At 38.1% G+C, this 20,889-nt stretch overlaps 1 protein-coding gene across 1 annotated transcript; it reads right to left on the minus strand.

The window, feature by feature from the left end:
- Positions 1-6,186: 6,186 nt before the first annotated feature.
- LOC140242644 (transmembrane protein 39A-A-like) lies at positions 6,187-17,465 on the minus strand. Its single transcript, XM_072322400.1, has 8 exons — positions 17,266-17,465; positions 15,189-15,405; positions 14,546-14,629; positions 13,612-13,766; positions 12,141-12,411; positions 10,234-10,418; positions 7,684-7,804; positions 6,187-6,660 (listed from the first exon to the last, which is right to left on the minus strand). The coding sequence occupies exons 1-8, from the start codon at positions 17,391-17,393 to the stop codon at positions 6,439-6,441; spliced, it is 1,383 nt and encodes a 460-aa protein (XP_072178501.1). The 5' UTR covers positions 17,394-17,465; the 3' UTR covers positions 6,187-6,438.
- Between the last annotated feature and the right edge of the window lie 3,424 nt (positions 17,466-20,889).

A 20,889-nucleotide genomic window follows, 5' to 3' on the forward strand; every position in this document is an offset into this window, starting at 1 on the left:
AAAAATGATCCCATAGTGCTCAATAGCGTGATATGGTGGAGTAAATTGTTTTGTTTTGTTTTGTTTTCTTCAATCAGCCATCGACTGCTTGCTATTAAAGCATTTTGTTTACTCACCTCCCCCCCCCCCTCCAACTCTTCTGTATTGTGATTATCAAGGTACCATATGTCATATGCGCACACTCTTTAGCAAGCATTTGATTATGTCTGCTTAATGTAAAGTTAAGAAAGAATTATGCCTGTAAAGCTGTTGGTCATGGACTAGACTACAGGACTGATCATAATCTGGACATTGTTCCTATCCCTGAATCAATTGAAACAAAGCTGTTACTTGAGAACTAGAAAGGCATTATGAGGGCTGCACAAAGTCTGTTAACTTAATACCTTCTGTACCATTCTGAACTGTGTTCCAATGGCCAATCCATTGATAGATATATTCATTGAAATGCCGTGATGGAGTCCAACTTGACGCAAATTCTTGAAGTGTCACCAATTCAGCGAGAAAGATTCTCACTAGTGTTAAATGAAAATGAGCAAGTGTCATAGCACCAGGAGTCCAGTACGTAGCTTTTAGGTAGGTGGGCATCTTTTTATTTACAGACAAGTAGAATCTGCCATCTGTATTGTGGGTATTCTTTTCCTTGGTGTATACAGTCACTAATTTTGGGCTTAAAATAGTCCAGGAGTCACTGTATTTCCACATTGACAAATGAAGGGTGAATGGAAACTACATTTGGGACCTTTGCGGCCAATCGATATTTCCCACATTATCGTGGGACTATTTATGAACATTGTTTGTGTGAGGACCATAGAGATTATGATGCTACAAGTGTTGTAGCGTGACCTTGTGTTAAAGGTCATGTAAAAAGTCAGGGGCAGTAAAAGGCCCTTACAGTGAACATCCCAAGCTGCCCACATTCTGAATTGAAGATTAATATCTGGAAGTGATAGTTCACATGAATCCAATTACCTATACAGAGTGGAATGATGAAAATCACAGGATTATTCAAAACTATTGTCCATCTTTCATCTGCCATGAAAAAAGAATAATGAAAATAATAATAATGATAATAATTAATAATAATAATAATAATAATAATAATAATAAGTGGAAATCTCAGACTTCACCTTCATTTTCACAATGAGCATATGTTTGTCGAAAGACAGCAGAAAGAAAAAAAGAGTAGTTTACAAATATGTCACTGTAAGGGCCTTTTACTGCTGACCTGACATCTTCATGATTTTGTGTTGTTTATATGTGTTTCAAGCAATTATGTGTTTGTCAAGTGATGAGATATCTTTTTTTTTTTCTTTTTGAAAAAGAGAAAGAGGAAGAGAACGATTTGTATCTGTTTTATGTGAAATATTTGATGCACATTGTTATTTGGAATAAAAATATGAAACTGATCGGGAAAAAAAAAATTTGTAATGCTTCATTGACTGGACTGTTGTGGCATTTTGTAGATCTGGCGTTTGCCTGTCAGAGCAATTGATAGGATGTGACAAGGTTGATAAGTAAATGTGAATATGTGCTGCAGGAGGTATTGGTGGAAATGGGCTTCTGTAATGACTATGAGCTCCCTGGAATCTTGGTACAGGCCAAGCTCATAGTTAAAAAACAAAGCAAAACAAACACTGGAATTTATTGTTTCTTGTCCATTTTTCACAGGCAAAAATGTCACTGATCATTCTAAGTTATAGTTGTCTTCAAAATCATTCATACCCTTGAGCATTTTAAAGGGTTTTTTTTTTTTTTTTTTTTTTTTTTTTGATAAGTGATTGATGGAATGATTGTACTTAAATGTGACTTTGATGTATTGTCATCTACCAATTAAAGTAAATTTTGGCATGACTTAATTTGCATAACAATTTATAGAAACATTGAGATATCCTGATTTTCTCTCTGGGAATCAAACCCGAGCCAATTATTTGCAAGGCAGACGTGCTACCGACAGAGCCACATCACTGCCCTACCCATGAAGTACCTTTAAACAGGCCAGTGTGGCTTAAAATTACAGACTTGAGATGGCAAAACAACGTATATCGAAAATTCATGAAAATTGACTTAGTCACATATTTCACTTTGTTTTAGTGTAATCTAACTCTGAAACAAATCTTGAAATCAGAGCGCAGTCCATGACTGAGATATGACACCCCCTCCCAGTGGGAATTGTTATAATTTTGTCGGCAAAACAATGTAAGCGGCGATACACTTGCCCCTTCTCAACATGCGTTGTACATGAACATGGCAAAATAACGTCTCTACAGGATCTGCGTAAAATATGTTGCTTTGCCATATGCACAGTAATGGGCTGTGCGCTGTGCGCCGTGCGCAGACCGCAGAACCATGCGCAGTCCATTGTGTTTTACACGCGCCATTGACGAGACTTACATTGTTTTGTCATAGCAATATTGAAGTAGGTTAGGTTGATGAGGTAAAACAACATACACGTATGTTTGAATTTATGCAAATTATTCTTAAAAATAATAAAGGGGTTTTGTGAAATCAATTTGCATGCAATACATTGTTGAAACTGTTGCTCCTTTTAGGATAAGATATGAAGTACTAGACAAAAATAGAAAAAGAGCTGTACCTCTGCAAAACTAAATTTAAACTCGATTTACAGGAAAAGAGGTTGCATGAAGATGCTCTGTTTTGCCATCTCACGGCCGTTCACCTTGGGATCAAACTTTCACACACCCACAGTGCTTCACATCATCAATACACACGTATTTCTCTTACAGCTGTAATGGTGAACCAACATCAACATGTTGATGGAGCAGCGCTATTGAACAGAAACATCATGGGTCATTTGTTGTAAGCATTAGCATAAAGCTGATTTATTTTATCTTTAAATAAGATGACGGTAAAAGCAAGAAGCAAGAGGTTGTATACATACAAATGCAGTAGTATCACTGTACACCATGTCACCAAAAAAACAAACAGAAAAAAATGGGCGACAGCCTAGTAAAAAACAAGCTGATACAGCCATAAAGTTTACTCACATTTCTTCCTGCTGTCCTCAAATCAGGATGGGCACTTTGTGTATCTGATTAATATTTTGCTCAATTTGGTGCGTTCTTAAACTAATCTTACGCCAAGAGTGACTCTAGAATGAAACAGTTGTCATTAATGATGGGTAGATCTGGGGTTGCAGTTTGGTAGGCGATCCAAAATACTGCGCTTTTGGGTTGCTCATTAATTACATTGTCTGTCACAGCCTTTTTCTGTAAATGCCCGCGGAGATATTAAGGAAAATTCTCATCTAAAACCCCTCTCTGATTCTTGGGTTATGAGTCCCAAAGGCACCGTAAGTGTCCTAATTGACTTTAGTTTACTAAAGACAAAACATGTACATGTTAGACCCACATGTCAGTCACTAAAATGGTGATGTCTGTGTCGCAGAGAAGACAATGATCTCTGTAATCACTTCTTGTCCCATAAAAAAACCCTGACTTCTTGTGACTAATTTTCTGCGTATTTGGGTTTTCAACAACATTGGGTATGACACTTTGGTCTAAACATTGTTTGTCACAAATTGTGGGCATTCATATTTCCTTTCTAAACTTATTCACACACAGTTTTCATTAGTTTTCCTTGAAATACTTAACTATCTGGGTTTCACATGGGCTTTAAAAATAACTTGTTGAACAAAATGGAAAGCCATAAAGTTTATGCATTGCAGTTGTGTAAGAAAGGTGCAACTCTGAGCATTTTTGTCACTACCTTCACTTACGTCTATTAGTGCTTTCTCCTATTACCAAGAACACAAGTCATTACTCCTGACTATAATGGGGCAACGTCACTGCCACTGTTCACAATCGTCTCTCTCTGAATGTTGTTTCCCCAAATGCACAAGAGCATACCAGGTAGTCGAAAAAAACCCTTTCTCACGCAGTGTACTGTGCAAAGATTGTTGATGGTGCATATTCTGGAAGTATGAGTCATTACATTCCCTTGTCAAAATATTTCATATAATGCAAACATTCCCTCCCACCCTCCTTTTTCCGTAGGAAGCACAAATCTTTCATGGTAAAAGTGGACATTTATTGCATAATCCAATGCGTTGTACAGGCACGCAAATACTTCATTCATCGTAGAAAACGTGACAGTATGGTGCTGACCTATCTGGAAAATCAAGATGACTTGAACTGAAAAAGCTGTCTAAAATTTTGACTCGATATTCTGTGAATATGATTTCCAATTCTTTCATTCCAATGTCTTACTTTCAGCATGACCGAAATGCGGAGTATCATTATCCATGCATGTGGTTCATTGTTGACACAGAAAACAAAGACCAACACAAAGGAAAGGAGGGTGGTTACCACTACATCACAATAGAAGCCAAGAGCAATATTTGCATCTTTTTATCTAAATCTTTGAAGTAAAAATTTTGATGATGTCTGATATTTACTCATTCTGGGTACTCGTAATTATCACAGTTTTTCCCAACAAGTCTTTAAACCCATTGGACAATGCTTGTGGCGACTTCCATATCACTGACTGAGTTACCAATTAGGAATGACTGAGACTGTTATTAATATTTGTCCATATACATCTTTAGTAGTAAAATTTTGATGTAAGGTTTTATCTGTGATTCCTTCTGGGTATGTATGCATGCAATACTTTATGTTCGATACACTTATCTCTTCTCTACCATGTGGTGATTTCTGTCTCATCAACAAAGATGTTGAGACCTGAGCATTATCATTTCATAATATTTAATCGGCAAAACTTAATATGTTGGGGAGATTTGTTTGCTTGTTTTTTCATCAATTTTGCACTTAGCATTTTTCTCTCTTCTGACAATGATTTTTCAGACTGACATTGGACTTTGTAACCCTCTACCAACTCGGCTATTTCCCTGAATAATGAAATATGATCAACAATCCCAAAACAAATGTAACATAGTGTGACTGGGAGAATGATGAGAATGCACGTGATTCACAGACGGTGTGCCCGGGAGAACAACATGAACGCGGACGAGGCCCATAAGTATGACAAGCGCCTCGCATGCGTTTACATCATTCTCTCGGGCACACCTTCCTTGAATCGCACGTTTGCATCGTTCTCTCGAGCACACAACGATACCACTGTGAGCAATAGATGCCAGGGCCATAGGTACCAGAGTAAAGAACCTTACCAGGGCCCTGTTTTATAAAGCTGTTCGTAAAGTTACAAACGACTTACGAACGACTGGTGATCAGTTCTGATGCGCTATACTTATCAGAATTTCCACACTCCAGCGCAAGAACTGATCACCAGTCGTTCGTTAAAGTCGTACGGAACTTTACGAACAGCTTTATAAAACACCCCCCAGGTTTGTAGCAAGGATGATGTTTGCTAATGATCGAATTCTCAGATATTTTGCCCCATCTAACTGACACAGATTACAGCAAGCACAATCTCTAAAATTTTTGAGGGGCGGGGGCTCCGATATTGTGAAACTTTGTCAAAGTGAGAATGACTTATCTTCCTTCATGTCATCCAATGTAAACTAAAACATTCATGCACTGATGCCAGCATGCTTCCTTATGTTCAGCAAAAAAAGCTATGTGCAGTAAACATTACATGCCTCTACATTTCAGCGGTACTAGTCCTTTCATGTGGACCCTCTGAATCTTTACGTCATGGCGAGAATCGTTTTAATAAACAAGAACGAATTTCAGTTTTTACCTGAGACTGGTCTATTCTGGAAAAGATGACATGAAAATATTCCCTGCTTTTCCTTTATGTTAATTTAGTTGATTTTGTTAATTGTCTTGTCACTCTTAGCCAGAAAAAAAGAACAATTTTGCTTTATAATTCTATGCAATGAGTATTTTGAGGTCTACATTGGGTGCATCAACTTTAAAGGGATGGTATAGTATAGGTTGATATGAGGATTCAGCTTTTAACTTTTTTGCAAGATATTTAGAAACCACTTTGTGAAATGTTCAAGACTATACAATTCTAAGAGGAATTAAGAGTTTATTTGATGAAAATTGGTTTTGAAATGACTGAGATATCCAAAAACAAAGGAAAACAAAGCAATCCTAATAAAAGGTGGGTCCCAACTTTTATCAAGACTGCTTTACTGGGATATTTCAGCCATTTCAAAACCAATTTTCACCAAATAAACTTTGAATACTTTTTAGAATTATATGCTCTTTCATATTTCAAAAGAAGTTTCTCATTATCTCACACAAAAAAAAAAAGGTTAAGAAACCTTGAGTCCTATGTCAACCGAAATTACACCATCCCTTTAAAGCTGCACAGCCTCCTTAATCATTCCAGCCCATTCTTCTCTACCACCTCTTAGACTGTTACAAATACAGAAACGCAAACTACAAAGTTACTAAGCCAAGATGAAGTCAGCAGCAGCGACAGAGGGGACAAAAACAAGAACCAGACCCCAAGAAATTATCAAAAATAGGGACACGTGCGCACGCCATCTCTCTACTCCATCTCGTCGTGCATGGGCCGGTAGACCTTGCCGAGGATGAAGCGGTTGCGCAGCAGCTTGAAGAGCACGTAGTAGTTGCAGAAGAGGAGCAGGGAAAGGGAGATGACGTAGTGCCAGTGGGAGTGGCGGATCAGCAGGTAGAGCTGGGTGGCGATCACGCCCAGCTGCAGGAACACGAACAGGTTCAGCACTCGCAGCGGGTCGTGGAACATGAACTGCCGACGGGATGTGACGCAACAGGGAAGAAGGAAAGGTCGGAAAAAGAACATCATCCTTAGATGCTGCTATCAACAAACAATACTCATAAACAGCTCATCAATAGCCTATTACAATCTGACAGAGAAAGGGAAAACTTTTGCTTGTAAATGTTATTTTTAAAGGGGATGGCTAGTAACTGATCAGTGGGAATCAGTGGGAATGCTGGGGGACGATTGTTCCAATCCTTGTGGGATTCATTTAAGAGTACATTATATATCTACTGTTGTGTGAAAATTATTTGCTTCAGAATGGTCTCATATGCAAGTAATGTGCAGTTTAATGTTTCCAGGTTAGCATGCCTGCACAGTGACGGGGCGATCGCTGACATTAAACTGCACATTACTTGCATATATGAGACCATTCTGAAGCAAATAATTTTCACACAACAATAGATATATAATGTACTCTTAAATGAATCCCACAAGGATTGGAACAATCATCCCCCAGTATTCCCACTGATCAGTTAGTAGCCACCCATTTAACACATGGCCAATTTCAGGGAACACTGCTTGTTTATAATGAGAGTGAGTATTTTTGTGCATAATGTTCCATCTCTGAAAATGTTCATGTGGTATCATTCCTGGGGTTGTTCTGTAGAGCACAAAATTTGCCATACATTAAAATATTTGATATAAACAGTATACAAGTACTTAAACAAGCAGATCAAAAGATGAAGACGAAAAAGATGAAGATGACGAAAACAAAGAAGAAGAAGACAAAGAAGACAAAAGCCAAGAAGAAGAAAGAGAAGACAACAACAACAAAGAAGAAGAAGAAGAAGTAAAATACCAAGATTTCCAACATAGTTTTCTACACTTAACTGCAACTTGACCATTTGATGACCTTGTACCTCAGGATGAAAGCTTTGAGACTGCATATTGTTTTCACTTGTGTAAATGGGCTCAGAAAAAAAAAAGAAAAAAGAGAGTTCTTACGCAATATACTTTTCACACTATCATAATGAGGACTGTGAAACTTACATAAAAGCGTGCATATGATCGATCTGAGGGGAAGGCCACGTTTTGCTGTCCGGTCGCACGATAAATGCCCTTGTTGTATCGCACTAACACACCTTGGGGCCACACTGTTGTGTCCGACCATCTGCATGAGGGCAAAAATATTGCAGAGCATTTAAGGGTCAGTACTTCTGCTGCGGAGAAATAGTACACTGGAAGTATTCGTGTAAATTCTTTATTTATATTATGCAACAAGTCTCTGACATTTCATCCAAAAGAAACATTATCCTAATGAGCAACAAAGTGCAGAGTAAGATTATTGAAATGAAAGCAACATTTTGATTGTCAAAGTTGACAGGAAAATGGGATAAATGATAACACAAAATATTAGATTTTGCTGTTGTGAATGTCAGCAACTTAGTCACAGTATTTCTGTTTGTGATACTTTCCATTTACTCTATAGAGGAAAAGGCAATCATGTGGGATTTCCTTGACATATAAAGGGAATTCTTTTTAAAACAGAGTGTCTTCATAGTCTGCTTAAAGGAAACCAAAACCAAAAGAGCAATGTGGATTGAGTGAAAGCAGCAACATTAGTAGAACACAACAATGACAGTTTGAGGAAAATCGGACAATCGATGTGAAAGATATGAATTTTTAAAGTTTTGGTGTTACAACCGCTGGATGAGGAGACTACTAGAGATTATGATGTATGTGTGGACAACAATATAAAGAAAATATAAAGGGAATTCCACAAAAAGTCATTTTTCATGAAAATTACACATTCCATCAATTTGATACTGACATATGTTAAGGGTAGAAATTATTCCCCCTGCTTTCTGAAAGTGGTAAGTCAAGTCCTCTTTCATTATGCTAGAAAAGTGAATTTTTGTGAAATTCCCTTTAGATTTTCTTTCTATTTTTTTTGTCAAAACATATGTCACAATCTCTAGTAGTCTCCTCATCCAGCGGTTTCAATACCAAAACTCATAACTTCATAAATTCATAACTTTTGCATCGATTGTCTGATTTTCCTCAAACTTTCACTGATGTGTTCTACTAATGTCGCTGCTTTCACTCAATCCACATTTCTCTTTGGGTTTTGGTTTCCTTTAATATGGATTACCAAGTTAATCGAGGACATCTTTCTACATGGACCAAATTTCTAGTCTAAAAGAGCTTCACACAGTGAGTTAATTGGAACTTTTTTTCTGCAAAACACTGAAGTTACACTGTCAAAATAATATCAACAGTCAAGCAGAGCATAGTGAAGGCATCTGACGCAACTTTCACAATCAATACAGATACAACTGCATCTCAAAATCTGAACATTTACACAAAATGGTCATATTCTTTCATTAACTAAAGTGCCAATAAGGTACTGTAAAACCAGAAATTTGCATATGCATTTCAATTTTGCAAATTTCATGAGAGCCAAGATGTGAAAAAGTAAAATGTTCACAAAATTTCTTGTTTACACAATATGGATTTTAATGCCAGTGGCAGTTCACCAAAATTTCAAGCAAATTTCAATAGGGTACTGTAAAACCAGAAATTTTCACATGCATTTCAATTTTACAGATTTCATGAGAGCCAAGATTTGAAAAATTAGAATGTACACACAATTTTCAAATTAATAAATTTTCATTTGTAGAGGGAGACAAACTGAAGAAACTCAAACCTGAGCCTTCACCCCTCTGAATAATATCTTTCTTTCATTTATCCTATGCCTTGTCCGCCTTGGACTACTTAACATAACAATGATGGAATTTCGGAGCTTGGGTATTTTGGGTATTTTTTGCTTGGGCAATAAATTTGGTGTCAATTTCTTTGGTCTTTAGGGTGTTGCTGCTGTGCTTCTTGAGAGATTCCACTAGAATTATTCTATGGCTTTAATATGTTTGTATATATTAGTGAGTTGTTATATCACATGTCTTAACTTGCCTTTTCAGGGGTTCTTATTATACAAGCTTGCTTTTCTAAGACCCCTCCACTTTACATCTCTATGCATCTACATGCATTGTCAATTTATATTCAATTCTGCAATTTGTTTTAATCGCATATATTCAACAATGTATTCCTTGTTACACATTATTGTTCTCATGTAATTTTTGTATTGTGGAAACTTTGAATAAACTTGAAACTTGAAACTTCCACGTTCATCGTGTCACTTCCGGCAACCAGGGACAGCCTGGTGGTAGTGTCGCTGCCCGGAAAGCAGTAGATGACAGGTTCGAGTCCCACTAGTTCCTTTTTCCCGACATGTTTGTTAATTTACAGATCAGCAGTTGCAATCTTAACAAATTTTCATTTGTAGAGGGAGACAAACTGAAGAAACTCAAACCTGAGCCTTCACCCCTCTGAATAATATCTTTCTTTCATTTACACAAAATTTCTTGTTAACATGATATGGATTTTAATGCCAGTGGCAGTTCGTGAAAATTTCATGCAGTAAAAAAGGCTGTTTGCTCCAATTTGCAAAAACTTCATGCTGCAAATATTTCTTGCTTTACGGTACAGTAATTGTAATGGCTAGAAAATCTGTCCATATCCACTGGCATCGTTCAGACTTACAGGTGCTGTGGTGTGTTGCTGTAGCCGTGCTCCATTTTCTGCCAGCGGCCGAGGTGTAGCGAGCAGCGGTGCAGGGCGTCGCAGTAAGCCACGGGAAGGAAGTGCGAGCCAAACATGACAAAGGAGTTGATCCAGACGAAAGCAATCAGAAAACACGACCACCAGAGATCAAGATACATAGCAGGCTGATGGGATTGAGGAAAGAGGGGAGAAAAAGAGAGATGACACAAAATGATATCATCTAGTAACTGCTTAAACCTGTTGAAGACTACAGTGTATTCCCGAGTATACTTGGGCAGGTGTCTATGGGAAATGTGTGTTATAGCAAAATCAGTCTGTCCTCAGATGGAATCATGATTTTAAGTAAATGGAAAACAATGTTCATAATAGAGGCACACTAGCTCAAAAAAAAAGTTTTTATCTTCCTTCAAAGGTATTCATTTCATACTCCAGGAAACAAGGGCAGAATCTGATTCAAATGAGCCACTGTGGCTCAGTAATAAGAAAAATTAATAGTCTCCTAATAATGCAGTCCCTGGTTTGAGTCAACTGAAAGCAGTGGTTGCGTCCCTCCGTAGGGCATTATATCCTCAAGGCCTAGTCCTTCGGAGTGGACTTTTACAGCTCATCAGATCCTTTATAGCTATTTCATAAGCACGAACGATACATCACAATATTTACATCAAAGTATAGGTATGATGATTAACGAATTGGATGAACAAGAATGATCGATCAAATAATTCAGCAAGACTCTGAAACTAAAACAAAGAAATAGTTAATTCTCTGAACATTGCTCACGCATTCTGCTTCTCTGGATAGCATAACTTTTCAGATGTACGAACAATAAAATCTAAAACTATACAGCAGAGAGAAAGAGAGTCTGTTACTAATTCTTAGCCATTTAGAACTATACAAAGGCATACTTTGGCTATAGGGCTATCAAGACAGCAACCTCACAATGTTTTCAATAAGACATGCATTAAATGTATATACTTGAAGGCAAGGAGTTGTGATACAGGATGCACTTTGTACTCATAGGATATTCTACTGAGGTGTTATTTCAAAGAACACACGGTCATTACACATGACAATCTCCCTGTTCCCACTCTACAAAACATTTCTGTTTTTTTGTTTGTCTTGTAGGGGTCAATTTTCATTCCACTTTAAAGGACAAGTTCACCTTCATTAACATGAGGATTGAGAGAATGTAGCAATATTAGTAGAACACATCATTGAAAGTTTGAGGAAAATCGGACAATCCGTTCAAAAGTTATGAATTTTTGAAGTTTTTGTGCAGTCACCGCTGGATGAGAAGACTACTGCAGTGTATGATGTCACATGCGTACAACAATATAAGGAAAATATAAAGAGAATTTCACAAAATTTCATCTTTTGAAAAAAGTACACATTCCCTTGACTCGTTACTGACATATGTTATGGGTAATATTATTCCCATTGCTTTTAGAAAGAGGCAAGTCAAGTGCTCTTTTATTATGCGAAAAAAGTGAAAATATGTTGAATTTTCTTTACATTTTCTTTATACTGTTGTACTCATATGACATCACGAGCCTTAGTAGTCTCCTCATCCAGCGGTTCCAACACAAAAGTTTTAAAAATTCATAACTTTTGCATCGATTGTCCAATTTTCCTCAAACTTTCACTGATGTGTTCTACTAATATTGCTGCATTCTCTCAATCCTTATGTTAAGGAAGGTGAACTTGTCCTTTAATATGGAGCGGGAGGGGGAGACACGTAGGGCAAATGTGTTCTTTATATCTCCATCAACCATTCCATGCCATGGACTTTGAACAGTGTGTACACAGCCAAGAGGTTTTCCATGCCAATCGGCTCTCAGAGCACACAAAGGGTTTAAAAACCGTGTTACGGAGCCATGCTCCCCACGCACCTGTAGGAAGCATATGGGGACAAAGCCCACGTAGTACGCGCACACCATGGAGTTGAAGAGGACGCTCTTTACGCGCGAGTTGAAGTCCATCTTCAGCCGGTCCGCCTCCTGCCGGATCTCACTCGGCATGTGGGAGCACTTGTGCTTGACGGGCGTCGCCATGGTGATGCCGTTCCACAGGTGCTCCTCCCGGCTACCCTTGGCGGGCGGGGCCAGTTGGGAGAGGTTGATGTCCAGGGTCAGGCCGTACAAGAGAAAGTAGGAAATGAGGCTGTATAACAGCAAAGTGAGCAGAAAACAAGATAAAGAGGGTGAAATAAGCAACTAATCATCATTACAATTCTGAAAATAAGTTCCATTTCAGAATGTTCCCAGTTTGAAAAATCTTTTATGACCTTGCCTTATGCATTCTGGAGTCTACATGTTACTGGTGTTTGCACTATCAGGCAAAAATGAAGAGCTACAAAAATTTTTTGCTAAAATTGAATGCTTAAATGAAAATATTCAAATAGTTGTGGGTGACCAGACTCAACTTTTTCCAGAGACAGTTGTGTTAGAACAGAATACTCAAGAACAATTATGAAATTTTTTGTCAAATTGAGTGACCACAGTGTTAAAGAGCAACTTTGAGCCAAAGGTTGCTTTGCAAACTGGAGACAATAACTCCCTAAGCAGAGTCAAGATGTGGTTCATCAAGTTCCTGTACGTGATGGACAAAATCAAAAAAAGTTTGGATGAAAAAACAAAGTCTAGTTCATTGCAGATTACATACTTGTAACATCATCATAAAATATTTGATTCCACAACAACACTCTTTGTCAAGCAATGTCACTCAAAATAGTGGTTAAACTGTTCATTCCTTGTGAGCAGACACGTCATCAAGAGATGAAATATTGTGGCACTCTGTGAGGCTTACAAAGAAGGCTTCATCATAATCATGTGACACATCGCATCGCATGCAAGTGTGCAATAAAACCTCGGGGAAAGCAAAGCAATATGGCTGCATTTAAGACATCTGATAATTTGTTGAAAAAAAAAAAATGAAAGTTACCTTTTAACCAGCTTCTTCTTTCATAGTTTCAAAGCACAGTAATGTCATGAAAGTCAAACTCTGTTTTGTTTTTTTAATGAAGCACATCACAGTGCTATTTTAATGGACATACTTTCTAAATGAAAAATTTTCCACAGACCTGACTATGAACATTTCAACTGAAAGCCACTTTTCATAAATTTGTGTTTATCTGATGACTTGCTCCCTCACTATTTTGCAGTACATATTTTGTTTTGTTTTTTTGCTTTTTTTGTTTTTTGTTTTCTCTTAGTAAAGTGTGACAAATATCCAATTATGAACAGCTTTGGAGTCTGGAAAATTTGCAAACACCAATATCAGGAAATCAACATTCCGTGACTGTTATCGGGCTTTTGTAGCAGCAGCAACACACAGCCGGGGATGACAGGAATTTCCACTCACGGATATGCCAGGAAGAGAAGGTTCAGAGGAGAGTTGTTGTTCATGAGCTGCCAAAGGCACCAGAGCCCCAGGTTGAGGAAGCTGAGCGTGATGATGACCTTTAACACCTGAAGGAGGCAGTAACCCACGGTAACATTGGTCACTATTGGTGACAGCTGCCAGGGGAAAAAAGATAATACATTAAGAATAAGAAAATAATAATAATAAATACAAAAATAATAAATACAAAAATAACAAATACATAAAGAATGAACAATTGCACCAAAGAGATCAATACAGTGCACTCCCATTACAACAAACACAGTTATGACAAAATTCTCATTACAACGAAGTAAGAATTCAGGTCCTAAAATCATCATCTATATTATTGCTTTATAACACTTTACTGTTCAGCTTTAATGAAACTTCAAAATAACGAAATAAAACCACAGGTCCTGAGGTCTTTGTTATAACAGGAGTGAACTGTGTATACTTTTAGCATGTGGCATTGCCTTCGAAATCAAGATCTATACAGATCTATAAAGAAGACCATCTGCATTTGTCTACACTGCTAAATGAATCTATACTGACAACAATCATGGGAGTGGAGAAGCTCTATGTTCTGTTTTGTCATTTCGCTTTTACTACACAAATGCATAAGAACGAGTTAAACATCCACAAATGTGTGAGCAAGAGAACACAGTTTTGTCTTTCTGTTCTTTATCAATAACCTGAAAACTACATATACTTCATCAGAACAGATTGAACACTGGCTATACGTGAGTATACAGTCAAGAACACTATTTCCATTACACACACACACACACACACACACACACACACACAAAAAAATACCAGGTACAGATGACGTTACCCTTGAATTCTCTTGTTCTGCACATGTTTACTATGTACAATGTATTATACGAATGAAGCTATATCACGGTTACCAGCATACCTCTATAATGAAATGCCAAATCAGTCGCCTGATGAGAACCAAGGTCACAAACACCAGCAGGTACGGGTCGATCAGATGGAAGTTCTGCGTGACATAGTGACAACAAACACTTGATGTTGTTATTATTAGACAGAGGTAAAAAAGATCTGTTGAAGATGTGGTCTTTATTGCAGCTTACCTTTGATATGATTCTATCCTCTGTATTACATGTGCACACAATACACATGAAAACAATTTATGTCACAATGATCAAACACACACGAACACACAAACAAACACATGCACACATACAAAAACAAAGTAGAAGAAGAGGAGGAAGAAGAGATAGATGTTGAATTTAAAGGGCATTTTTTAAGTAATTTTGATTACTTATGATAATGAGAATAGTGGCGTTAGAAATTGTAATGGCATATTTGTGTTTGTTTTTTGTAAATTTATTCTACCCATTTTTTACTATCTTCTACATATTTTAAAGCATTCATGCTTATTCATGTAAACTGTCCACAATTCAGCCCGCAGATTGCAATGGATATTATTCAATAAAATACCCTTTTTAATTCTTTCAAAGTATTCATGTCAACTCCACCCCCCCCCCCCCCCACCCCATCTTCATTAGTCTTTCTCCCTTTTGTGGTCAACGTACCATGGCTGTATTGGATGGAGCCAGGGGAAGCCACCAAACTGTCTTGTAGATGTTGATGTACTGCAGGAACAGTGCCGTCAGCAGGTAGATCACCGTGTGGGCTTCAAAGAGGAGACTGCCCTCAGTCGGAAGATTTGGAATATCCGGGTGCCGGATTGGAGTGATGGTGATAAGCGTGGTGGGCGGGGCGTTACCTCCACTTCCTCCCGCTCCACCCCTGTCAGATAAAATCAAATCAAGTTCACATTACAATAAGTAACAACACCATCAGAATGACTTGGGGACCTAGGGCAACTACTACAACCACTTCTCTGCAGCATTGATTTCTCTGGAACAAATTAGTGAGCATAAATCAAATTAAAAAAACAAGAATGCAAGCACTGAAGGCATCACAACATGAAAACATGTCATCAAAATATAGAAATGCAGTAAATTTATGAAATGTATAAAAAATGTTTATTTCACTTTTGATATAGACTGTCTGACCTCAGAGCTGTGTGGGTCTCACCACATCAATCATAATGTAAAATCAGGAAATAATGATATGCCTTCTTAACCCGTTGAGGACGAGTCCCGAGTATACTCGGGCAGGGGTCTATGGGAAATGCGTGTTGTAGCAAAACCAGTCCGTCCTCAACGGGTTAATCTTATATACTCCTTGAATGCACCCACAGGCTTTTACCTTTGGCTCCCACCATAGAAATGTGAGCCTTCTTTTAATACTGCTTGTGTTCTGACTTTCAGTTGCTGGGGTCAAATACTCCCTGACTTGTATAAATGTGACCCGCTACAACAAAAGGATCCTAAAGTCGCTGACGGCCGAGCCGAGAAAATCGAGTTTGAAGTCACATCATCAAAATTGGTCAAAACAATCGGATTTCTGTTTTTGGCATAATTTTGTAGTCTAATATTTTGTCCATCATCTGCCGAAATTTCGAAGCTAAATGATCAAAGGAAAGTCAACAAATAAGCATTTTTCTGGGCCATGATTTTCCGACTTTCAATGTAAGAGAAACGTGTCCGAAGATTTGGATTTAGCGCCGCAGCTAGACTCCGCCCCTAGCAACGAGGGAGTGATCTTATTGGTCAGAGCGTGGCATCCTGATTACCGATTGGTCGTGCGTAGACCGATGCCGCTAATCTTGACTGAACATGGCGGAGGTCGCTAGGAGCGTGCCTTCTATTGTCAAGCGGTGAAAACTGTCTCGCCTCCCCATGACCATGAAAGCGTCGGAAGGACAACGTTGAAGGCGTTTTTCTCGAAACTCTGATTTCCTCAACCACTTGACATGCGCTGATAAAATCATTGATATCTCCGCAACCGAGTACTTTCATGAGTTGTGCTATATATGAAATTAAAGTAGAGGAGTACGGGAATAATATCATGCCATTTTCAGAAAATTGTCCTCCCCCGACTTTCGGATCCTTTTGTTGTAGCGGGTCACAAATGTAGTGCATGCCTTGAAAGCCAAGGCTGCTATGAACATGATGAAATTGCATATTGACATTTCTTGGAATAGAAGTATTTGCATATCAACTTCTTCAAGATAGTATAAGTAAAATACTCACAGTAGTAGGCCCTACTGTACTAGGCCCTGACAATTAGAACAGTTTCTCTGGTTTCCAGCTGTTTTTCTTCTAACGTTTAATACCAGCTATCCTCCCCACTTACATTTAGCCAGCTGTCCTCCTCCCCACTCCAGCAGGCGGCGGACAGGGTACATTGTTTGTAAGTTTACTGTTGTACGTAGAATTAGAGATGTTATTAGTTTTTTACACACATTCATGACATTGTTTGAACGTCCACTCTCAATACTACAATAGTAATGTCAATACCAACACATGATACAGTTGCGATCAACCTTCACACGAACACACATGCAAATGTGGTAATAGATTGACCCAGAGCAGTGGCAGTAGATCTACATACAGCATACCCGGCCCTGGTAGCCCGACCAGACGCCGTGCGACACGACTTACAACAATAACAACACTGCAACAGTCAACAGCGCAGCGACAGGTATGACAGGACTGTGTGTAGTTACATACAGCACAAAGTAACACGTATGGGACTTACCGATGACGAACAGACGAGCCCTGCGATGATGAATTTCCACCATGAACCACGTTAGTTGCATGAATCGGCGGCGGTGGCATCGATCGACTTAACTGAGGTCGTCCAGGACCTCGTCGACCCCCTGCCATTGTCCTGTTCCTTACAGTTCTACCTAAAACTGTGTTCCGTATTGGTGGATTTCAGGTCCCAACGCTACAAGTGAAACCGCAGAATATTACTGTGTGGTGTAAAAGTACTGTGTCAGAGTAAAATTGCTGTTGAGATGTAATCCATTATGTTTTTCGAAAAATATATTGACCTATTAAATATTAATCTTCATTTGTGATTTATACTCATGTAAATGAGTACTACTTTCGATAACATAATATTTGTGAGCTTTGCTAACAGCACCCTATTTTCAATTGGCAACATGATTTTTAGTCTACGTCGCACAAACTGATCTCGGCGAGGAGGTGAAGATTTGGGGGTAATTTATAGTCTTGTCTTTCAGACCATGCTCAACATAGGTGGGTGGGTATAATTATACGTGTGATTTTTTTTTCACCCTTCTTCTTCTTCTTCTTCTTCTTCTTCTTCTTCTTCTTCTTCCGAGTAAGTGCAGTCCACCATCTGGTGTATTTTCGCACTGTTTGGCGGGTCTGGTGCGGTGTATAGATATGTACAGTGCCATATATAAAATAACTACATGATAACTAAGTGTCTCAGACTTAATTATCTTGTCTCAGACTTAATTATCAATATCATTTATCCAAATCAATAAAAATAGGATCCAATTGCAATTTACTGTTCGGTATCAACGGAACACGTTAGATGATCTGTGGAAAACATTCTCGAGCGTGTACACTAGATAAAACGGCGATGTGATGGGTATATACTGTATTGTATCCCGATTAGAATACTACTATTAGCGTTACTCGTGATTGGATTTGTAGAACTTTTATCAAGGTTGTCGACCACAAATTGCAGTAACATATCGTTGAGAAAATAGAACTTCATTTCTGTTTCGCAATTGGACCTGAATAAATGGACCCATGTATTTAAGCTGTGTGCCCTGGTAACAGGTTTTTCCTTTTCGTTGCTGGAGAAGCTTTATCAGCTACATAAATAGGGCCCACCATAGACTCCATAAATCTAGGGTCATTACCAACGATCAGAATGTTCTGAGTTATGATGTACGTCTACGGCCTTTCGTCACCCTCTCACGGAGCAAACCGGGGGTAGAATAAACATTTGGGATACTAGGATGGAAACGATTAGATTTTTGTCCCAAAGGAAATGTCAGAAGTTTTACAAGGAGTACATTAAACGTGATTTTGTTTTCAAAGTGGGGGCTGGGGTAGAACCCTAGGAACATTGTAGGTTTTGCTTGGACGGTTGATCACGTATAATAGGCCCGTAGGCCTACTCTTTGTTCTTTCTTCCAGATTTTAAATACGATTTTCTTCTCCGAAACTGCGCACTGTTATTACTGTTGTCACCACAGAAAAAAAAGGGGGCCCTAACATATCATCATTATGGCCACGCTCAAGACAAAGTTTCAAAGGATTATACCAATGTCAGGGAGCGAAGTATATAACGTCTGGTTCTCCTCATGCACAAAGTTTCTGTTTGCGCCTTAATTGCCTCTTTCTTCGTCTACAAGCGTTTTAGTGTTAATTCAGTAATCGCCTGACTAAAAGAAAAAATGCATTTTTTACGTTGTTTGAGTCATGGTGCAGATCAAAGGCGAGACATATTGCTTGTGGAGGATAACACTTACCCCTCCCCTTTCCCTCCTTCCCCCTTCTCTCTCTCTCTCTCTTTCTCTCCGAACCCCTCCCTCTATTTCCTCTTTCTCTTCCCCTCTATCATCTGTTTTCTGGAGATCATCAAGGCATGTCACATCTGCGTTATATTATGATTTCCCGTTCACAGTCATAGAGACGACATGGGATTGATCTCGTATGGAATAACTAGCTCATGATGTATTGCTCATAATACTGGGTACATCATATTTTTTTTTTCTTTCCATCTCAACGAGACTGGATCCCATCTTCAGGTTTCTTTTCTATTCTCAATTGCATTTCTTGTTGTTGTTATTGCTGCTGCTGCTGCTGCTGCTGCTGCTGCTGCTGCTGCTGCTGCTGATGATGATGATGATGATGATGATGACGGTGATGATGACGATGATGATGATGATGACGATGGTGATGATGATGATTATGATGATGATGTTTGTTATCGTTGTTGTTTATGATGATGATGTTGTTGTTGGTTTAAATTAAGTGTTGTTAGGCCTATTCTTTTGCTTTGTTTTACTTTTGGGTTTCTTTCCTATAGCTTTCCACTGTCATTTAAAAAAAAAATCTCGAAATTATCTTTTGATGTGTGTTTTTTTTTTTCTATGAAATATGATCAATTTCTAACTAGGAGCTAACTTAGTAGGACCCGATAAGTTGTTTGTGGAAACTGTTTTGTTTTGTTTTTTGACAAAGTACTATACATTGTCATTGCTCAGGCTCACAAGTGTTGTTCAATGAAGACTTCTAAATAATTATATAAGATTTCTTGTGTGTTGCACATCAATATATAGTATTTATATTATATAGATGGAAATGAAATGAAATGTAATGAGAATTGTATTAGTTATAGCAACCTCTTCGGGCATTTTGTTGCAAACAGAGATGTAGTTACAAGTCGTAGTACTAAAAAATATTTCATTATCTATTATCTTTAAAGGACAAGTTCACCTTCATAAACATAAGATTTGAGAGAATGCAACAATATTAGTAGAACACATCAGTGAAAGTTTGAGGTAAATTGGACAATCGATGCAAAAGTTATGAATTTTTAAAATTTTTGTGTTGGAACCGCTGGATGAGGAGACTACTACAGCTTGTGAGTCATATGCGTACAACAGTATAAAGAAAATGTAAAGAAAATTCAACATGTTTTCACTTTTTTCGCATAATAAAAGAGCACTTGACTTGCCTCTTTCTACAGGCAGGGGGAATAATTACCCATAACATTATATGTCGGTAACGAGTCGGGGGGATGCGTACTTTTTTCAAAAGATGAAATTTTGTGAAATTCTCTTTATATTTTCCTTATATTGTTGTACGCATGTGACATCTAAGTTATTCACACACTGCAGTAGTCTTCTCATCCAGCGGTTACTGCACAAAAACTTCAAAAATTCATAACTTTTGAACGGATTGTCCGATTTTCCTCAAACTTTCAGTGATGTGTTCTACTAATATTGCTACATTCTCTCAATCCTTATGTCTATGAAGGTGAACTTGTCCTTTAAATTAACTTACTATATACAAAATAGGTTACTCCAGCATCAATAAGCCCAATACAAAATAAAGATCAGTGCGATTACACGAGTAACATTCGCTGTGTATTGCAGTGATACATTACAAAATTAGAACTCATAGGCCTACTTAGTGATACCGATAGAGAATGAATTCAGCGATATTTGACAAAGTCTCATGGATCGTTTATATCGACAGATTGATATTATAACAGTTATCAACCAACCGGTAACCACGTTCGTGTTCGTTTTGCACGCGGTTCTTGCAAGGAACAGCTTGAAGAAAGGTCGTTGATTGATGAAAATAGACTTAGATTAATTTGTAGAGA

This window comes from Diadema setosum, chromosome 19 (assembly GCF_964275005.1).
Source record: "Diadema setosum chromosome 19, eeDiaSeto1, whole genome shotgun sequence".
NCBI classification, from domain to species: domain Eukaryota; kingdom Metazoa; phylum Echinodermata; class Echinoidea; order Diadematoida; family Diadematidae; genus Diadema; species Diadema setosum.

What these genes read in the sequence shown, in the direction of transcription:
- LOC140242644 (XM_072322400.1), bottom strand. Translation starts at nt 17,393, where the DNA reads ATGGCAGGGGGTCGACGAGGTCCTGGACGACCTCAGTTAAGTCGATCG. An exon ending in TTTGGCATTTCATTATAGAG is followed by an intron (nt 13,767 to 14,545) that starts GTATGCTGGTAA and finishes TTCCCCTGGCAG; the next exon opens with CTGTCACCAATAGTGACCAA. An exon ending in CTTCTCTTCCTGGCATATCC is followed by an intron (nt 12,412 to 13,611) that starts GTGAGTGGAAAT and finishes GCTGTTATACAG; the next exon opens with CCTCATTTCCTACTTTCTCT.